We start from the raw sequence: 20,035 nt of genomic DNA on the forward strand, positions 1-20,035 counted from the left end.
AGGCCTGAAGAATTTATAATTCTTCCTGTAAGAAGTATTAATGTTTTTTATAAGATCTTTATTGGAGATTTCAGCAAGTTGTATGTGATTGCTTATGGGAGAAATAGAGGAATAAAGAGGCATTAATGCCTCTTTAATGGTGTAACACAAATTCTTATCATCTATTATGCTCCTTAAATGGTTAATAAGATTTTAATTATTTGAAATTGAGGAATTATTATTGATCTCAACTTAACTATGAGGCACCTCTAGTCCATGCAAGTTCACCATCCTAGGAACAACGTTGTTGATGCAAATTTCCAAGATTAAATTGGTATAGAGCCCTCCCTTCAAATCCCACATATTTCGATCCTCGAAGATTGATCTTGTTACAACAAAACCGTGGATTGAAGTATAAAATCAATAAGAATAAAAGTAAACACGAAGAACAATTACACAATTCACAAGATATACGTGGTTCGATCAGAATTAACCTACATCCACGGGTGAAAGCGGCAGTTTCATATAAACCAAAGAAGAATCCGAGCTACAATCTCCAACAATGCGACTCCTTTATCTTTTTCTAGGGAAACCCTGTGTATGTCTGCAATATAGTTCGAAGTCACCAATCAGGAATAGAAGACATAACTCAACAAATTCAAAAGCAATGATTACTCTATAAAATGTGATCACCCCACCACCATAAACAAAATAAAAACCAAATGTATAATACTGGTCGTATAGATTTCTGTCACAATTCAAATGATTGATACACAAAATGGGATTTTTTTTCAAATTGGAATCCCAAAAGATTTGGGAATCTAGGGAAACTATTAATAAGATAAAAACATATGCATTGTTAACATACTCACTAATCATGCTTTATCACACATTCTTTCAACAAATGACACATATGGTATTCTGAGACTCCATTATGACTACAACCAATCACTCTTTTGAAAAATGATAAAAATCCAATTGGTAATCCCCTAATCTCTGTCAAATTCTTCTAAAAACAAAAAATCAAGCTAATTCCTACTTAAAGCAACTCCAAGAGGAAAATCCATTTTGATATTCCATAATGGAGGATGTGAGCATTATGGATCACCATTTTAGATGTTCAAGGTGTTTACACTCCAATATTATCTTCCAAAATGGTGATTTATAAATATTTTAATATTTTTTTTTATTCAATCGAATATCAAAACCCTAGTCAATTGTCTAAAAATTTGGAGGAAAAAAAAATGGAATAGCTCTACTTGTCTTCTATGTTAGAGTTTAAAAAGCTAAAATTCTAAAATATAAGAAGTTTTGGAAGACTCGCGTTGGAGACCCTTCTAGTGGATTTCGCACTCCAAAATGACAATTACGGGAAATGGAAGAGATTTTGGAAGATGTGTTGGAGTTGCTCTCAATGGTCATGAAGAATTTTGTGGTTTGATTGGTAGATATTAGTGATATTTACTTCGTAGACCTATCTATTACAATTTTATTACAAAAACTCTCTTACTTTATCAAGTTTGTTACAGAACAAACCTTACCTTATGAATCATGCTAACATGACTAATTTAGTTAGATGTCAAATCTTACTAATGATCATTGGGCCCTCATGGATTATCAAATTGGCAATTCAACATCACAATATTCTAAATTTCATAAAATAAATAAATTAATTAATTAATTAAAAAAACATTCTTTTTGAGCTTGATTAAATTTTATGACGTGGATCATTACTCCAAGGTTTGTTGGGTTCCCTTGGAGTTATCAAAAACTCCAAAGGAATTTTTGTAATAAAAGTGCAATAGTTAGGTCTGTCGAGTAAATCTCTCTAGATTTTATTATAAATAACGTTAAAGTGACATCAAGAAGGATCTCATTTCTACTTTTCAGACGTTTAAGTGAGTTAGAACCAAGGTTACCAAATTCACTATTGAAGATCTGAACCACAAATCGATACAAACCGAACCAGTTCGTGGTACGGTTCTGAACCACAAACCGGTATGAACCGAACCATTTCGTGGTACAGTTCTCTCATGGTTCATGAAAAGTGACGAACCAAGTGAATTTTAAGTAAGGTGTTGTTTGTTAAACTGAAAAAAATAAGTGCTGAATAGCATTAAGCGCTGAATTTAAGTGCTGAAAAAGTTGTTTGTTTAGATGCTGAATCATGTTTGTTACACATTGCTGAAACTGATAAATTGTCTTTGTTACCCTTGCAATCATATTATACATTGTTTGCATGTTTTAAATGCTTATTTTTTATCAAACACAAAAAAATATATTATTTCTTATAAAATTAAAATATAATTTATTTTTAAATAATAAATAATACTCAAATCTTCAATTTATAAATAATAATTTCTATTTATAAAAGCCTACAAATTTCAAATTAAAAATAATAATGTCATACAAGTCACCAAAATTTGAAATCAACTTTAAAAAGAACTTAATTTTGGATGAATAATTTTCGATGGAAATGAAGGATGTGTAATTATAAAAACACCTATGAATTAATAAGGGCAACCCACACTATAGCCATTTTTTGTTTTGTTTTATATGGATTAAAGTTTTTGGAATGAGCAAATTTTTAGTGAGGATGGTTTATATGGTCTAGAGATCATCCTCACCAAAAATCAACTCATTCCAAAACTTTTAACCCATATAAAACAAAATAATTTAGCTATGGTGTGGGTTTATTAATTTGTGGGGTGTTTATATACTTATCCATGGGATATAAGAGGTAATATCCTTTTAAGAATAAGGGCATACTTGTCCATGCTCAAAAAAATAAAGGGCATACTTGTCCGTATTGAAAAAAGCGAAGTGCTTACCACTTCAGCACTTTTTTTCAGCATCAAAATAGTGCTGAATTTTTTTCACTTATTTTCAGCAATAAGCACGAGTAAACAAACGCGCTATTTTGACAAAAGTGCTGAATTTAATTTTTTTCAGCAATAAGCACTGAAAAATAGCGCAAACAAACACCGCCTAAGTTTTAACATGTTATCATATATTTTTCACCCCCTCCACATATTAATAATATTTGAGACACCCCCCTAAATTTTCCAATTCATAGCAGACTCTTTGACCTTAGTCTATACTAATAGACTGATGAAAATTGACCAAATACCCTCATCTTCAAGGGTATAAATTAAAAAAATCAGATTTTTTTTCTTCCTAGGATTTATCATGTTCAAAATCATTTGTACCATACTCATTATTTCAACCTTTAAATGTTTGTCTACAATTCTTTTAGGGGCACACAAGTGTTTGGAGAACACAATATAATGTTACATTCCCGACAAAGACAACAATAATTTTGAATCTTATAAGGGAATAACAAAAAGTGAAAGATCACAAAAATAAATAGAAATAAGGATAATATTTATTCTCCACTAAAGTATTAAAGATAATTACATAACTCGATCAAGCTTTTTATCCAACTTGGTACAATTTCAAGCTAACTTGACCAATTAGCTAATTTGAGCCAAGTGAAGGAGGTGAGTTGATGATTTCCGAAGTTGACACAACAAGTGGGTTAAATCGAGTTTTATGGATCAGACCGTCAAATTTGCTTGTCAATTTTATTTTATTTTATAGCCTAAGGCCATTAAATTCTCTTTAGCATCTGTAAGACCGTCGAATTTCATAAAATTTGACTAACAAAGGCATCAAAATTTTCATTGTCAACTATTTTTTCAACGGACCAAAATTATCAAATTAATGGAGGATTGGAGAAATTTGATAGTTCTAAATCATCTAATTGGGGAACATAAAAATTTTTCATGATCATAGGCTGTTGAAATTCGATTTCTAAAATTTGTGGGCTTTGGGCCCATCAAATTTTCTTGTCAAAATTTTCAGTTTTTACATATTGAGAGTCACCTTAAAATTTAACTGTGGTAAGTTTTAAAACCATGGTCAAAACAATCTTTTTTTTTTTTTTTTTTTTTTGTTATAAATATTTTGAATACTTTCATGGTCTTGTAAGTGAAGGTATCTCAAGGTCAATGATCTCCCCCACCTCAATAAAAGTTAGGCGTACTATTACACCCACTTGCTACATACATCCATTGTACTTGTGGATGTACGAAGCAAAAACTTGTTAGCTAGTTCACCCACCTATATATTTTAAAATTTAATTGTAACCTACCAAAAGTTTTAATAATTTTCGATTGACACATACCGAACATTTTCGAAAAGGTTCAGTAATAACCTGCCAAACGTTTCTCACATGGGTTCTCGTGGATGGAACTGTTTGGTACGTAACTGTCAATCTAAAATGATAAATTTGGTAAAAACATACCGAAAAAATGTTGTTATACGAGAGGTTCGTACCGAATAGCTCTTTACATGAGAATCTCATGTAAAAAAATGTGGTCAATATGTACCTAACGAAATAATGTTGATTAGTTTGGTCTTAACTTATCGAATGTACTAGGTATTTGAAAAACAAAAATTGATGCAAATGATAAAGATAAAATCGATTTTTAATATAGTTCATTTGCAAAACAATTCAAAACAATTCCAAGAATAAAAGATGATGAAAATAAATGAGAAAAACTCATTTCCATGTATCAAAATATTTAATTATACCAAATAATTTAATGATCAGATTTTAATAAATAATATCCTCACCAATGGATCAAAACATGATATTTTGATGAATTACTAAAGGAAAATCGGTTGATTATGTAGATTTGATTGAAATTTAATAGGAATTTTCAATAGGGATATTTCACTATGGTTTGACATGCTTCGAATTGATAAAAGGGAAAAGTTGCATTTGTTATTGTGAGTGTTAGGTGGGTATATGCAATCAAATAGTGGGTATATATATAGCATGTCCCTAAAAGTAAATGTCAACAATACTGCACCCACCATTTATCTGTACTTACTGCACGCACTTAAGTGGGTGTGTTAAGTATAAATGATGGGTGCAAATAGTTTAGACCCATAAATAAATGTAAACAATACTATACCCATCATTTATTTATGCTTACTGCACCAACTTATGTGGATGTATTGAGCATAAATGATGGGTGCAAATAGTTTACACCCATAAATAAATGTAAATAATACTATACCCATCATTTATTTGTGTTTATTGCACGCACTTAAGTGGGTGTACTAAGCATAATGATGGGTGCAAATAGCTTAGACCCATAAACAAATGTTAAATACCTACTCTTCAAAGTGAAGGTTCTGACAATTAGGCCAACCACTTCCCCAACATATTTATTTTAGCCATGAAGGTGTTATCTATATATCCTTTGAGAATCCAATGTCAACACCACATGATTGGTCTTAAAAATCACTTTTAGGGCCTCTATTTACTCATTTACCCTCAAATTTAGGAGTGACAATCTATCAAAAAAAATCTATTTTTGTTTGAAAGGGTATTTTAAATGAGACTTTTCAAATGTGGTCAAGGGTATTTTTGTTGAATAATCAAACCTAATTGTTTTGACTATAATTTTAAAAAGGACTTTTATAATAGCGAACATGAATGATTGTCAGATTAAATAATAAAAAATATTTTGGGAGAAAGTTTTTCAACTTTGTATAGTTGTCTAAAATCATTAAGAAATTAAAGTAATTGCCTTACTTTGTATATATATTAATAGCCTCCAAGGTATAATAATTGAGGATTTTTATTGCCACACCCACTTTTGTCTATATATGTTGTGACACTTTTCTCTTAATCAAACATTGTTCTCGATCGAACCCTTAGCTAGAATAAGATTTTTCATGAACACAGATTAGGGTTTCTATTCATTTTGAATTCAATTAATGTAAGATTTCCGCTCGTTTTTATAGATGAAAGAGTGAAAGAGTGAAAGAGTAGGGTTTTTTTTAAGTTTTGGATGAAGAGAAAAGGATTTCAATTAAATTTCAAGTCATATATGATTCTGAAATAGATTTTAAAAACAAGATTATTAAGGTCATTACATCACATATATATTTAAGATAAATGGTATTTGAGATATTTCACTTTCTATGTTAATCAATTAATTTGTCAATTTTAACGATTGGTCTCTCGTTCACTCAAATTTTCAGAATTTCAAAAAAATTAGAAGAATCTTGTTGAAATCATCCAAATAGACTACTCAACAACCTAACAAATCTCACCAATAAAGACAAGCATAGCAATAAAGAGATAAACGTGGGTGATATGGATGTTGAATAATGCTGAAGTGACCTCAGGCTAGAATCTTGTATCGTACTTCTTGACGTGAAAATGTATGAGAATCATAGATACTTTCATCGAGATACGAGTGAAAAGCATACATAGTTCTCATCCACTTTCACGTCAAGAAGTGCGATATGAGGTTCCAACAGCTTGACGTGAAAGTGTATAGGAACCAGAGATGCTTTTTATCGAGATATGAGTGAAAAAGCATTCATGATTCCTAACCACTTTCACGTCAAGATGTGCAATATGAGGTTCCAAGTTGAAGTTACTTGAGAATGACTCCTATACATAAACATCCATGAGTTGTGCTGAAGTGACCTCAAGTTGGAATCTCATATCGCACTTCTTGACATGAAAGTGGATAGGAATCATAGACACTTTTTCACTCGTAAATATTTAAAATGCTCATGTTTTCAAATTGATGACATGCCCCCCTTGAACTTGATCAGGTATGGAAGACTAATAAAAGTTGGCTTAAATGCCCCTCACAAGATCGGTTTAGAGGTCAAAGATGAAGACATACATTTTAGTCATTTTATATGATCTCTCAGAGAAGACTAATCTCAAATAAACATACCTTAAATCTAAATCCCCTTAACTTTCTTTCGAGGATACTTCACATTCTCATAAAGAATAATGCTAAATTGACTTCAAAATTGACCTCATTTCACATTTTGCTGATGTGGAGGTGTGTATGAAACATATATGCTTTTCATTGAGTGAAAAGCATATATGATTATGTGCGCTCCTCCACGACAGAAAAGTGCTAAATGAGGTCACTCCAACACTACTCTTTGGTAAATGTGGTAGGTTTTTTGTGACATGAGATATTCTTTATGAATAAGTTGGAATCTCATATAACACTTCTTGACGTGTAAGTGTATGAGAATCATAGATGCTTTTCATCGAGATACGAGTGAAAAAGCATATATGATTCCTATCCACTTTCACCTCAAGAAGTAAAATATGAGGTTCTAGCTTGAGGTTGTTCCAGCACGATTCATTCTTTATATTTTTAAAATTGATGACATCACCATTTGACCTTTGACTTTTCTCATAAATTAAGTAAAAGTGACTTCAATGTCGTCATCAAATCATAATCTAATTTAAAACGTTGGAGCTGTTTGGTTTCGAGTCTTGCTAGCAATCTTTAGTTAATTCTCGAAATATTCACGAATTTTTCATTTTTTTTCAACAAAAGTATTATTCTCCGAATTATTATGAATAATTCACGTATCTTTAGTTTAAAAGGAATAAAACACGTTTGTTTTTTTTATTATGAATTTTTATAAATCTTGATCGAAAAAAAATATCACAACAACAATGTGTAATACAAGTTCAATGTTGAAGCTGTCATGCTTCAACATTTAAGAAGAATCCGCCTTTTTACGTGACAAATGCCTTGTATTCCTTTCATCATTTAAAAAGGGTGATTTAGGCAATCCCCTATATTTTTTTGAATACTAGAGATACCTCCCTGTGTTTTGATATGATATCATGCATCCCTTGACCTTAGTCCTTTAAATAGACTAAGGGAAACAAGACTCAAATACCCTCATCTTTAATCTCTAGCAAAAATATATAGAATTTTCTTCTCCAAAAATCAGTCATCTTCAACCTTTTTGGATAAAAAATTTGAACATCATCATCTATATTAAGATCGTATCTTCTTCAAATCTTCAACATTCAAATCACAAAATAATATACAATTTTTAAGGAAGTATACAATGATGAAATTCTTGATAGAAAAATTTAAGATGTTTTACAAAAAAGGAGATAAGATAGACAATGACGGATGAAAATAAAGTTGAATAGATTAAAATTATCTTGAAGGTTTAAGAGCTTGAAGATGATTGATTTTGGAGAAGAAAAATTTAAGTTTTTGACTATAGATTAAAGTTGAGGGCATTTGAGTCTTTCCCTCTTAGTCTATTTAGAAGACTAAGGTCAAGGGATGCATGTCATCAGTTTCAAAACATAGGGGGGGCATGTCTAAATCACCCTTTAAAAAATAATAAAATGTCTCTCTACATTTATCCCTTAGCTTTAGTCTACTTTTATAAACTAATGAAACAATAACCTCAATGCCCTCGTTAATTGTCATCACTACCATCGTTATTACCATCACCATTATATCATCATCATCACTATTAACATCCCTATCATAGCACCAAATTTTTTATTTTCGGATTTTGAAAATGAGATAGATGGATAATACACATATAAAGCATATGTTGCATATTTTCTGTTTATCGAATTTTAGACCGGATTTTTGTAGCCCAAAATCAAATGGAACTCGAATTTCTTACGAATCAAATTTTTTCCGTATTCTGAATTGCTAACTAGGTTTTTTTGGGAAGAAAAATCAATGGTTTTTAGGTCATTTTTCATGAGCTTATAAGAAAAGACTTAGGTCAAGGGACATCTCAGCACTTTTAAAATATAAAGAGTATCTCGAATATTTAAAAAGCCCAAGGGCTCTTTTCACTTTAAAGTTTAAATACGCCTAACATTGGAGAGTTTTATCTCTAAAGTTTTGTATCCACCTCATTCTAGCTGACACGCGTTCCAATTCAAACATGGAAAGTGTCGTTGTCGGTAGAATAAAACAAGTGGGCCACGTGTAACTAGATGAAACGATGGATATCGACATTGATCTACTCTTCATAAATCGAAGTTTTTCTCTTCATAATGATCATAAGCGCCGCCGTGTTTTATCTATATCTTCTTCTTCTGCTTCCGTAGAACGCAAACCAAAGAAAAATAAAACAAAGACTATATGAAATTCTTCAAAATCATTCTCTTTATCTGAAATTTCTAGGGTTAGGGTTTTGAAAGATGAGAGATCAAGAACAACAATCGAGGCTTTTTTATGAGTTCTGCGCTCTGGTTCTTAACATCCTTGGATGGACTCCTTCTCCTTCCTCTGTTTCTTCTACTTCTTCTTCAAGGCGAACAGAATCAACGACTCAGATATCTCCAGCTGCGTTCGCTTCGTTGCTTCTCGGGATTTCTATGGCTTTGATGCTATGTGGATCTGTGACTTTCTTTATAGGATTCATGTTGATGCCTTGGGTTCTTGGATTAGTGATGGTTTTGTATCTGTTTGGGATTGTTTCGACTCTTTCGGCTTTGGGTCGGGCGATTCTTTATCCTTCCATGCCTTCCCCGCCCCCGTCGCGGAAGGAGATGCCTGGTGAGGGATTTTGATTTTGTTTTTGTAGGATGATTTGATTTTATGATTTGGTCTATTTTGATTTATTTTTAGTAATCCTTCCTTATGTGTGCTCTGGGTTGGAATTATTTTCCTGTGTTGGAAAAGGAATTTAAATCATTTATCAATTATATGTCCTGCAATTCAATCAAGGCAAAAAAGAAAATTCATATGTTGTTCATCACAATCTTACGGTTTTTCTGTTGATATATTGGTGATCTGTGTTGTTATCGTGGCTTTGATGGTATGCAGTTTTGTTGGATCTATTTTTAAAGTAATTTAGAATCTGTTTGTGTTCTAGCGTTGAAATTCTGCAACCAATCATGTACTGAAAAAGAAGAGAAAAAAAAGAAAAAGAAAAAAAAAGAATATGCTCTGCATCACAATCTTAGGTTGGGGATCATAGGAAATTAGTGATGGTTATCTCTCTGTGGTTGGATGTGTATTTGGGTTCTGGGTTGCTTTGAAGTGATTTTCTGCAATTAATGTTATTAGGATTTATGTGGATTTAAAACTCCCTTTTTGTTGTTACTTGTTGCTTTGAAGTGATTTACCCACTACACCACGTGAGTGTGTTGTCTAAGGAAGTGAGTTTAGGATGACTCCAATTAATTCCATCTCCTTGAGATGTTTTTTATTTTTTCTAGGTTTAATGGTTCCGCCTGGTGGATGGTGACTTTATGCAATGTGGAAACTAAGAAGTGAAAGGGATGCATCAAGTGAAATTATTGTAACTAATCGTAGTTTTTATAATGTAATTTGTGGTCACCATTATCCTGTCTCCAGTCACTTCAAATCCCAATTTCTAGGATCGGCAACATGAATCCTATTTCACCAATTGAATTTATCTTGAACCTAATCATTTTTCTTCCTTCATATCATTTTTACTTCCTCTATCTATGTCATTTTCAGCCTTTCTGTATCCATTTACAAGACTTTGGTTTAGAGTTTTACACCAAAGCTCCTTCTCACTAATACTGTTCTTGGTCTTCTTTGAATATTCCCAAATAATCTCAATTGACTTTCCTCATTTCATCTCCAATTAAAGTTATTCTTAAACTTCCTTGAATATACTTTTTTTATTATTTTGGATTTCCTTGTCTTCCCACTAAACCATCTTAATATCGTCACCACTCCTCCTATGAACATTCTATTTCTTCATAGTGCAGACTCGTGCGACTTTGGATTTATTGATGTTTTCCCTCTAAACTCCAAATGATGTGTGTTGAAGTTTCCAATGAGCAAAACCTTTGGGTTTCAAAGGTGAGATTTATGATCTTGTGGAGAGCTAGTCAGTTCACATTATTTTTGGGAGAATTGTTTGGAAATAAAGATGCAAGGTTTTATATAGATTTTTTTTATATTGGTAAGTTGGACTTGAGCCCATGACCTCAAAGTTGTTTTGCAATGTGTCAAACAGAAATGAGCCAAGGGTCTAAGCCTAGGTTTTATATAGAGTTTGTGTAGTCAAATCATGAATGAAGTTGAAAATTAGATATTTAAAGACAAGTCAACGTTTATTCAAAACTAGCACCTTCTAAATTCATTTGTGGCATCCCTATGTATAATAATTGCACATGGCTTCCTAAATTTGTTGTAAGCTATGGAATCACAGTCTATCAAATACCTTTTCCTCCAAGGGTATGTTTGATTGCATGGAAAGTCACTTTCCATGGAATTTGAAATCCATGGAAAATTAGTTATGAAAAATAGGTAGGGTTGGAAAATCAAATTCCATTGTTTGATTTCACTTGGATAAAATCATGAAAAAAAATATGAGAAAAAAGAAGAAGAGGAGAATGAGGAAGAAGAAGAGAGGAGGGGGAGAGGAAGAAGAAGATGACGAGGAAGAGGGAGGGGGAAGGATGTGGCGATGGTGGCGAAGAAGGTGGTGGCGGTGACAACAACGGTAGCGACGGAGGCGGCGACGGCGACGGTGGAGGAGGCGACGGCGACGGTGGAGGAGGCAACGGCGACTGTGGAGGCGGCGACAATGGCGACGGCGGAGGTGACGACGATGGCGGCGATGGAGGTAAGTGAGGAAGATGGGGTGAGAACGTGGTGGTGGTGGTGGCGAAGGAGGTGAGGGATGGAGAAGGAGAAGAAGAAAAAGAAGAAGATAGAGAGAGAAGGTGGTCGGAGACGGAGCCGAGGGGGATGGTGATGGTGACGACGATGAAGGCGAGGTTAGTGTAATGGTGGTGATAGTGGTGGTGGTGGTGGTGGTAGGGAAGAATTGATGATGGAAAATATGGGTGGATTTCATTTTCCCACCCATATAGGTGGGAAAGTGAATGATTTAGTGGACTTTTTAAATGGGGTGGAAAATGAATTTCCATTTCCATGTGCAATCAAACACTTGAAAAATGTCATTTTCCATGGAAATTGATTTTCCACCCTATTTTCTATGTGCAATCAAACATACCCTAATAGACATTAGCATCGCTCCATCCATGCTATTTTCAACTTTCTTCTTGCCTTTCTTAGAGCCATCAACTTGCACCCCTGTTACTGACTTACTGGTCTTGTGTGTGCATTACCACACAATATCGAATGGGTATCCTTTATTTGCATGTCATTCCATAAATAACATCCCAATTTCTAGAACCATGGTGGAAAATACAACCTATTTTTCTAATAAGGCATACTTGCCACATTCGGCCAAAATTGACGAAGTCTTCATATTGAATTCTTTAATTTCCTCCTATTCTCAGTGCTCCATACACAGGCGTCATGAATGTATTCAATTGTAAACTACTAAGCAATTTTGTTCTCATTGTATTCTTACATGGGATACAAGTTGATAGTCAAGATCAGATAATGTGGCAAAGATGGAACAACTTTGAACTTTGCCTTTTTATGCTTTGTGATTGAACAAACTTTTGCTTCAATGTGGTCTTTCTGATTTGTGTTGTAGATCTTCTTCATAAGCTTGAAAATGTATATTTCTTGCTTTGATGCATCAATCACTTAGGTTTGATTCTGCAGTGATCTGGATGACTAACGTCGGTTGGCTAAAACTCAAAGAAAGATCTAACTAGGAAGAAAATTCTCCAACCCAAACTGAGAAACTTTATTCTTAAAATACCTCCATAATATTCATTTTTACATTCGGTAATGAGTATTCTTTATCCAAATTCTAACAAGCCCCCCCCCCCCCCCCCCCCCCCCCCATCATGAGAATGGGGGGGAGGGGGGTCTCATCTTGGTAGGCCAAAGCCAAACAACAAGACATGCTCTGAAGGGGCTGAAGCTTGTTGGGTAAACGTCATAGAGCTTATGTTGTGTGTGTGACCAAAATGTGCAGACCAAGAGCAGAAGCAAGTTGCCATAAGCTTTTTGAAAAATTTAAAAACAATACTTGCCCATGATAAAACCCTATACATCTTAAAAGTAATTTCAAAATTTATAATAATGGTAAAAGTAGGAATTTACTATAAATAGTAAATTAGGTAGGTTTTTTGGAGGCTTAATACTTCTCTTCTTTCTTCTCTTGTAAGCCCATCTTTTGTGATGAGAGGATTGTTTCAGTGTTTGTGCATTGAAACGTAGATGATCCTGCAAAGTCTCTTGGTCAGAATGGTCTTAAGTGTAATAACAACCGAGAAGTGTAATAACAACCGAGGGAAGTGAGGGGTAGGTATGATCATCAAAGAATATTTAAATATTACAAATCACATGGTTGTCATTCAAATGAACTCTTCTGTGTTGGGCTTTACGATTGGCTTGGTTGTCCCAGGCCCGAATAAATGAAGGCTAGCTGCAGTTTTGCAGCCAGCAGAAAACTTATGCTATTTCTCTTCTCATGATTTCTGATTCTTTGTTTCTTATTCATATTTTATTTTTATATACAACTTATAAACACCATAATATTTATCCATGTTTGTATGTTGATGTTTGTCTTATTTAATTAGTTTGTGTGGCAATTCAAGTATTCCACTAGTTTTCAGTTGCTGCATCTTCTCGTAAATGATATTGCTACTGCCAATAGTTTTGGTGCAGTCATGATAGCTCAGTTCTTTCACACTAAAGATCAAAGCAATAGTAGAGTGGTTGTTAACAATTAGGAGTGCTTCCCTTTTAGTGGTCTGATGTGAGAATCGGCATAACTGGAATCATACTGAAACAAAACATTTCCTTTATATCAAAGCAAGATACACCATGTTAACTTAAACAGAATTGATGGGCTTGTGATTTAAATGAGCTCATATTTAGCTGGTCTAACTATTACTACCACTAATGGGGGAAAAAAACATCTTACTTATCCTCTAAAGAGCGTCCAACAACAAGACTTATTTTGAGCCTTTTAATCATGTGCTAGGAGTAACTATGCTAATCATGCTTGTTTACAAATGAAACCATACTCAGATTGTCGTACATTTTTCAGGCCAACTTCTATCAAAGTTGCCAATTATCTAGTTTAAGGGCGTGGTGAGTGGTGATGATTGGCACTAGACCCCTTGGAGATTTTTGCTGGGGTCCTATTTTCTTTTCCAGGATAAACAGAGCAAACAGCTTCTTCTCTGATGGAATTTGATGATACGTGATAAATCTGGTTTTTCTTCGTACCCCCCTTGGTTACTCAATTCTACCACGTTATTATATCTTATCATGATAAGAATCTCATCGTTGTCAGTGCTATTGTGGTCATAATTGTGTAAATTTCTATTTTCTTACATCTGTATAATATGCCTGGTGGAAAAGATGATGTTTTTAATGCACCAAATTCTGCTTCCGTGGAGTGTTCAGCCTTGTCTTTGTTGCTTTACAATACCTATTTCTATGTCTTATTGTATGTTGTTTATGGCGTTATGATGGGGCGATGAAATAGAAGGGGAGTAAATTTAAAATTGAAACTGTTTTTAAGTGTGAAAAAAGTGATTGTATACAAAATCCAAGGCTTTAGAAGGGGATGAGAGGAAGGCAGAAAAGAATGGATATGGTGATATTTAGAAAATAAATGTGAACACAGACTGAATATATGTTTAAAAATTGAGTTAGAGTGGTACTTGAGATTCCTAGAGAATCCTAGCATTTGAGAATTGAGTTAAAGCTAGAGGAGGAGGATGATAAAGTAGTGAACCATTATTTAGAAACTAGTAAGAAACTATTTGGTATGATGTTAGTCCTTAATAAATATGGAGATATACATTTGAGATAATTTGGGAATCACCATATCACTTTTCAATGGCCAATAAAGTAATCAAAGTGTTTTGTCCTGTATGGGCTAAAAGTTTTGGATTGAATTTTGGGTGAATTACTATTTTGTGGTTATGATTTAGGTCACTTTTCATTTTAATTACCAAAACGTGAAAGTGAAAATTCATAATAAAATTGACTATTAAACATGTGAAATAGTCAACTTTAAAAACCTCTGAATTTGTGATGGTTCACGAATCCATCTTTCTTTTCTAACTTTAAAATATTAGGGATATATTTACAAAAAAAGTAATCAACTTTTGACTAATTTATGATTCTGGCTCACTGTTCATTTTAATTATCAAAACGTGAATGGTAATGGATTCAATAGTCATTTCAAACCTGCAAAACACATTTTGATAACTAAAATAAACAGTGAGCCGGAATCATAAATTCTTCAAATTCAACTCACGAAATGGTACTTCACCCAAAAATTTATAGTAAAAAAGTTGAATATTTGAGATAACCAATGAAAAACACTTTCCCTCGGTAGGGAAGATTTTCACTCTTCACAAAGGTCCTTGAACTCAAAAGGATTACCAAAATCCAACTGCACAACCCTCTAGTTTTCATAGAAATTCTGTCCTCCACAACCCTACGGCATCATAATGTGTTTGGATGCCACAAGGTGAGCTCAACAACTCGTAGTAAGAATTGATATTTTACTAAGTTAGGAAAGCTGGTCCAACTCTTTTTAAATTATTGGTAATTAATATGAATAATGAGCTGATATCGTAAATTCATCAAAAGTTGATCACATTTTCGTAAATCTCTTGAAATTTTTTTTATTCTTTTGTGAGGATGATCTCTAGTTCATTCTAAAACTTTTATCACCAATTTACCAGTTGAAGAATTGTGAACACCAATTTTTATCGTTAATTTGTCTATCACTTCTGATCCCCATTTCATTCCAAAGCTTTTAACAATATATGAAAAATACTTTAGCTACCGAATGCTATCCATTACTTGATATAATAAGGAAAAAATTGATTGCAACAATTTAGTTCAAGGCTTGGACAATGATGATGTGAATTAAGATCAATGGTAATTTCTGTGGTGATAAATTCTCAACGGTGGATCCTAAGTGGGGATTCGAACACAAGACAGACATCTGCTTCTAGAGGGCCATCTCATCTCACCAATCATTGATGTGAATTAGGATTTTTTTTTTTTAATGTGCAAAAGGGGGGTGTAGGGAGTGAATTAAACTGAACATCATTGTTTATTTGCTATCTATATAGATATTTGGTTGGGTCTTTCGACACATTCAGTCATGTGTTGATGATGGCATTACAAACATTTTATCTAATAGTTATAGAACAGCTTCCCATGACAAAATAAAGCAGTACCACGCACGAATAAAACTCTTATATAATCCCATAAAGTCCAAAACAACAAATACAACCCCACTTCACACATAAACAGTAAAGAAAACAACCCATAGCACAATCATATACATAAGGTGACATTCGAAAGTCCTAAAGAGAGTCAAACATTGTGTCAAACATTTTTTTTTTTAGTACGTATGAGTTAGAAGTTTCGGAATGAGCTGATTTTTTGTAAAAATGATTTCTAAGATGATGAGATCATCCTCACAAAAAAATCAATCCATTCTGAAATTTCTAAAACAATCAAAAATGATTTATAAAAATTGGATGATCCATGATTCTTCAACTGTTAAATTAAGGTTAGAAGTTTTAGAATGAGCTGAGTTTTGGTGAGATTGATCTTTTCACCATAAAGATCATCCTCACAAAAAAAATGAGCCCATTCCGAAACTTCTAATCTCTATTTTAAAAAATGTTTGACTCTCTTTACAACCGCCTCCGAACGCTTCCCATATATATATAAAAGATTATTTATTAGATGTGAACACCAATCACAATGACGAAGAGAGTGATGAGGCCAAAGTAGATGATGCTGTGTACTAGAATCGATATCCCACTTGTCTGCATGTTCCCGAACTCCACTATTCCTTTCTTCCCTGGCATCTGTATCAACAATCCTGGCGAAAGTAACACGAACAACACCAACGCTATCACCACTGGCCCCCAATCCTCCATTCTCTCTCTCTCTCTCTCTCTCTCCCTCTGTAACTAAGAAAAGAAAAAAGAGTTTTATTAGTGTGGTGTGGTGTGGTGTGGCAGACGACGACGACCACCAAATATATTTAGAACGAACAAACGCGCTGCGTTGACGAAGACTTACGTGGCAGCATCCAATAGCTTTTTTGGACGGTCAGATAATTTATTTAGAACAAACAAACACGCAAACATCAATCACAATGAGTTTGAAAAGATATGTGCTCACTAACCGAATCAACCAATGGCACGACGCCATGTGTATTGAAAAAGTTACACTTAACTACTCTCGAATTTTCATTTATTGACCGACCCATCACTTTTGCTCATTTAATAATACACCTGACGTCATGCCATTGGTACATCTGTTTAGCACATAACTTAGAAAACAGTTCTTCTCTACGTATTTTTAGTCAACGTGTCGCCCACTTCAAAATTTTGGTAGAATCATTACACGTGGCATATTTAAGGTGGTATTTGCAAATATTGATAAAAGATAAGGAAAAAAATAAAAATAAAAATTAACACGTGTTATATTTTTGAGTGGATCACACGTAAGATAAGAAAACGAGATTCCTATTAGAAGACGAAAGACCGACTAACTGATAGACGACCTCTCTCCTCTCTCCTCTCTCATAACTGAGGTAGGACAAAAGTCGCTGTCTCAGGAATCTTAATCTTTCTCTCTTAATCAATATTTTGAGATTTAAAAAAGAAAAATTTATAGGGCAGACCTATCAGTTGTATTTTATCAAGTTTGTTAATAAACAAATCTTACTTTTATAAATCAGATTAGCATGACTAACTTAATAAGATTTCAAATCTTACTAAGATTTGTTTAACTCACATGAATTATCAAATTGGCAATCTAACAAACAGACTTCTAGATTTTAAGAAAAAACTTAGATTCAAAATAATAATAATAAATTCTTTTTGAACTTAATAAAAGATTTTGAAAAAAGATGACTACCAAAGTACAAAAATTTAAAATTAAAATTTAATGGTGAATCCTAACTTTTTTTCTTTTTTTCAATGTTCTTTGAATTTGTCCTTTTATATAACTCTATAGCATCAAATTATTTTTTGGATACCACAAATTGATGTTTTTTTGGATCTACTTCAAGGTGTGTTAAGTAATAAATTAACGACATCAATTTGAATTTTATGATGTAGATCATCACTTTAAGATTTGTTGCGTTACAAACTTGATAAAGTAAGGTTTGGTGGGTAACAAACTTAGTAAGATTCCCTTAGAGTTAGAACTCCAAGGGAGTTTTCGTAGTAAAAATGCAACAGTTAGGTTTGCTGCCTAATCTCTCTTTAAAAAATCATTTTTCTCCAATGCTTCAAAGTTTCATTAATGGCTTCCCTCTTCTAATAATTTTTTTTTCTTGTGTGGAGTGATTTGGATAAATGGAGAATTAGTGAAATAGGAGTTAATGAGAATTAAAAGAGAATCAATTAAATAGAATTAGAGCTTTTTAAGTGAGAATTTAGCATAAACATTTAAATTATCTTTAGGGCAAAGGTTGTGGGTGTTTTGGCACGGCAAACATACTCAAAAACCCCATCCCCTCCCTCCCCTTAATGAAATAACCCATTTATTTCATTAAAGGAATCCATCCAACTAAAACAATTAAGAAAAAAATTTATGAGTTTCCTCTTGTGGGGTTATTTAAAAATAAAAGAAGAAGAAAACAAGGGGGGAAAAAAAAAAAGTAAGAATATAATTGTATTTTTAATTTTTTGTTAACTGATTGTCCGGGCCAATTTGCACGTACCACGACTAATCTCGGGGATGACTACCACAACAACCTATCGCCATGGTCTCCCAGTTAAATCATGAGAAAAATCCAAGAGGTAAATCAAACCCATGACGTGTGCCTAACCACACTTCTCGTGCTCGCCCTTACCACTTAGACAAGCCATGCGTGGGTAGAGTAAGAACATAATTATTTCAAAGAACAAATAGTCTTGATGAAGGTTTAGAATATTATATCAATTGAATGTTTTGGTTAATGAAAAAGCACATAACATATCGGCTGATATATTCGATCAATGTAATGTTTCGAATCGGTCTTGACCGATATCGTTACATATTGACTGATACATTCTAATATTTTAAACCATGGGCTTGATTGAGAATAAATTGAAAGATCTATTACATTCGGGTTCTTGAGAAGAAAAAAAAAAAAGAGCAAAAACAATCACTTGTTAATGAAAAAATAAATTTGGAAAGAAAAAAAAAAAGTTGCAGATAGACTTACAATTGTAGAATGGAGGAGCTACTTCTGTAATTTGGGAAAGAGGATGGTAAGAGTAGGTGAGATTAAAGGGAGAAGAAAGAAAATTGATGCTTATGTTGATGATGATGTGGTGGTTGTTTCTCTGTATATCTTTGTTTTTGAAAAAAATATATATATATTTATTTTAAAATATTCCTTATCTTGTTTTCTGGGGTCGGTAGACTTGTGCCACAAACTCAAGTTAAGTCTTTGGTAGAAAAAGACAAATGAAAAATTGTTGGACGACTTCAAAGATCAGTTGTTGAGCGACTTTTAAAACAAAATGATGATAAAATAATTATTACATGCAATTGCTTTTGTTTTAAGTTACAAAAACTCCTTTACTTTATCTAGTTAGTTGCTAACAAACCTTAGGGTGCATCCCATATCTTTAAAAAAAGATTAAATACATGTAATAATATTTTTTTTTCTTTAAATTAATATATGTTATATCTTCTTTCACCTCCCAACATTCATTCGCTCAAACGATAATAATATAGGTATTTAATCATTTAAAAAGATGTGATCTCACTCAAGAGTTTATTAAGTAAGAGAACACTTACCTTATTAAGTTAGTAAGAAAAGTTTTTTGACCATGTCATTTTATTATATCTAAAAACATGATCTGTTATCAGAGGGTTGTAGAGAATAAAATTTTAAAAACTTGAAGGAAAAAAATCATTGTTAAATTTTAATTTTAGATTTAGGAGTTCGGTAACTGTCCATTTTCAACACCTTAGATCAAACTAAAAATAGATTCTATTTTTTTTTTTTTTTAATTTTCCATGGATTGCCAATGTGATAAATCATTTGGTCCCAACGACTCTTAGTAAGATTTGAAATCTTACTAGGTAAATTTTATTGGCAGGTCAAGAAACTCTAAAGGCCCTCATAATTTTAGGGACGCTTATAAAAATTAAAAAATTGTTTTTAGGCACTCTATGTCAAAGGGCACCTCTGTTATAACTCTTGCACGCTCTTCATCCTCCAATAATTCCAACAACTCCATGGAAGAATAAAGGGTAAAGAGATATTAAAGGAGGAAGAAGAGAAAGAAAAAGAAGAAAAGGGGAGAGTGATT

General features: G+C 33.0%; 2 protein-coding genes across 3 annotated transcripts; one reads left to right on the plus strand and one right to left on the minus strand.

Annotated features, from left to right (window-relative positions):
- Positions 1-9,013: 9,013 nt before the first annotated feature.
- Positions 9,014-9,385, plus strand: LOC147405411 (uncharacterized). The gene has a single exon (XM_086432927.1). The coding sequence runs from the start codon at positions 9,014-9,016 to the stop codon at positions 9,383-9,385; it is 372 nt and encodes a 123-aa protein (XP_086289053.1).
- Positions 9,386-15,918: 6,533 nt separating this feature from the next.
- Positions 15,919-19,093, minus strand: LOC147405412 (uncharacterized). Of its 2 annotated transcripts, none has more exons than XM_086433158.1 (2): positions 18,937-19,093; positions 15,919-16,684 (listed from the first exon to the last, which is right to left on the minus strand). In XM_086433158.1, exon 2 carries the CDS (start codon positions 16,649-16,651, stop codon positions 16,451-16,453), a length of 201 nt encoding a protein of 66 aa, XP_086289284.1. In that variant the 5' UTR covers positions 16,652-16,684; positions 18,937-19,093; the 3' UTR covers positions 15,919-16,450. The 2 variants fall into 2 exon arrangements, with proteins under 2 accessions (XP_086289284.1, XP_086289285.1); XM_086433159.1 differs by having other exon boundaries at positions 15,919-16,678; positions 18,937-19,078.
- Positions 19,094-20,035: the final 942 nt, after the last annotated feature.

The sequence above is a fragment of the Akebia trifoliata genome, chromosome 3, assembly GCF_017979445.1.
Source record: "Akebia trifoliata isolate Shusen 1 chromosome 3, ASM1797944v1, whole genome shotgun sequence".
Classification (NCBI taxonomy): Eukaryota; Viridiplantae; Streptophyta; class Magnoliopsida; order Ranunculales; family Lardizabalaceae; genus Akebia; species Akebia trifoliata.

What these genes read in the sequence shown, in the direction of transcription:
- LOC147405411 (XM_086432927.1), top strand. Translation starts at nt 9,014, where the DNA reads ATGAGAGATCAAGAACAACAATCGAGGCTTTTTTATGAGTTCTGCGCT.
- LOC147405412 (XM_086433158.1), bottom strand. Translation starts at nt 16,651, where the DNA reads ATGGAGGATTGGGGGCCAGTGGTGATAGCGTTGGTGTTGTTCGTGTTA.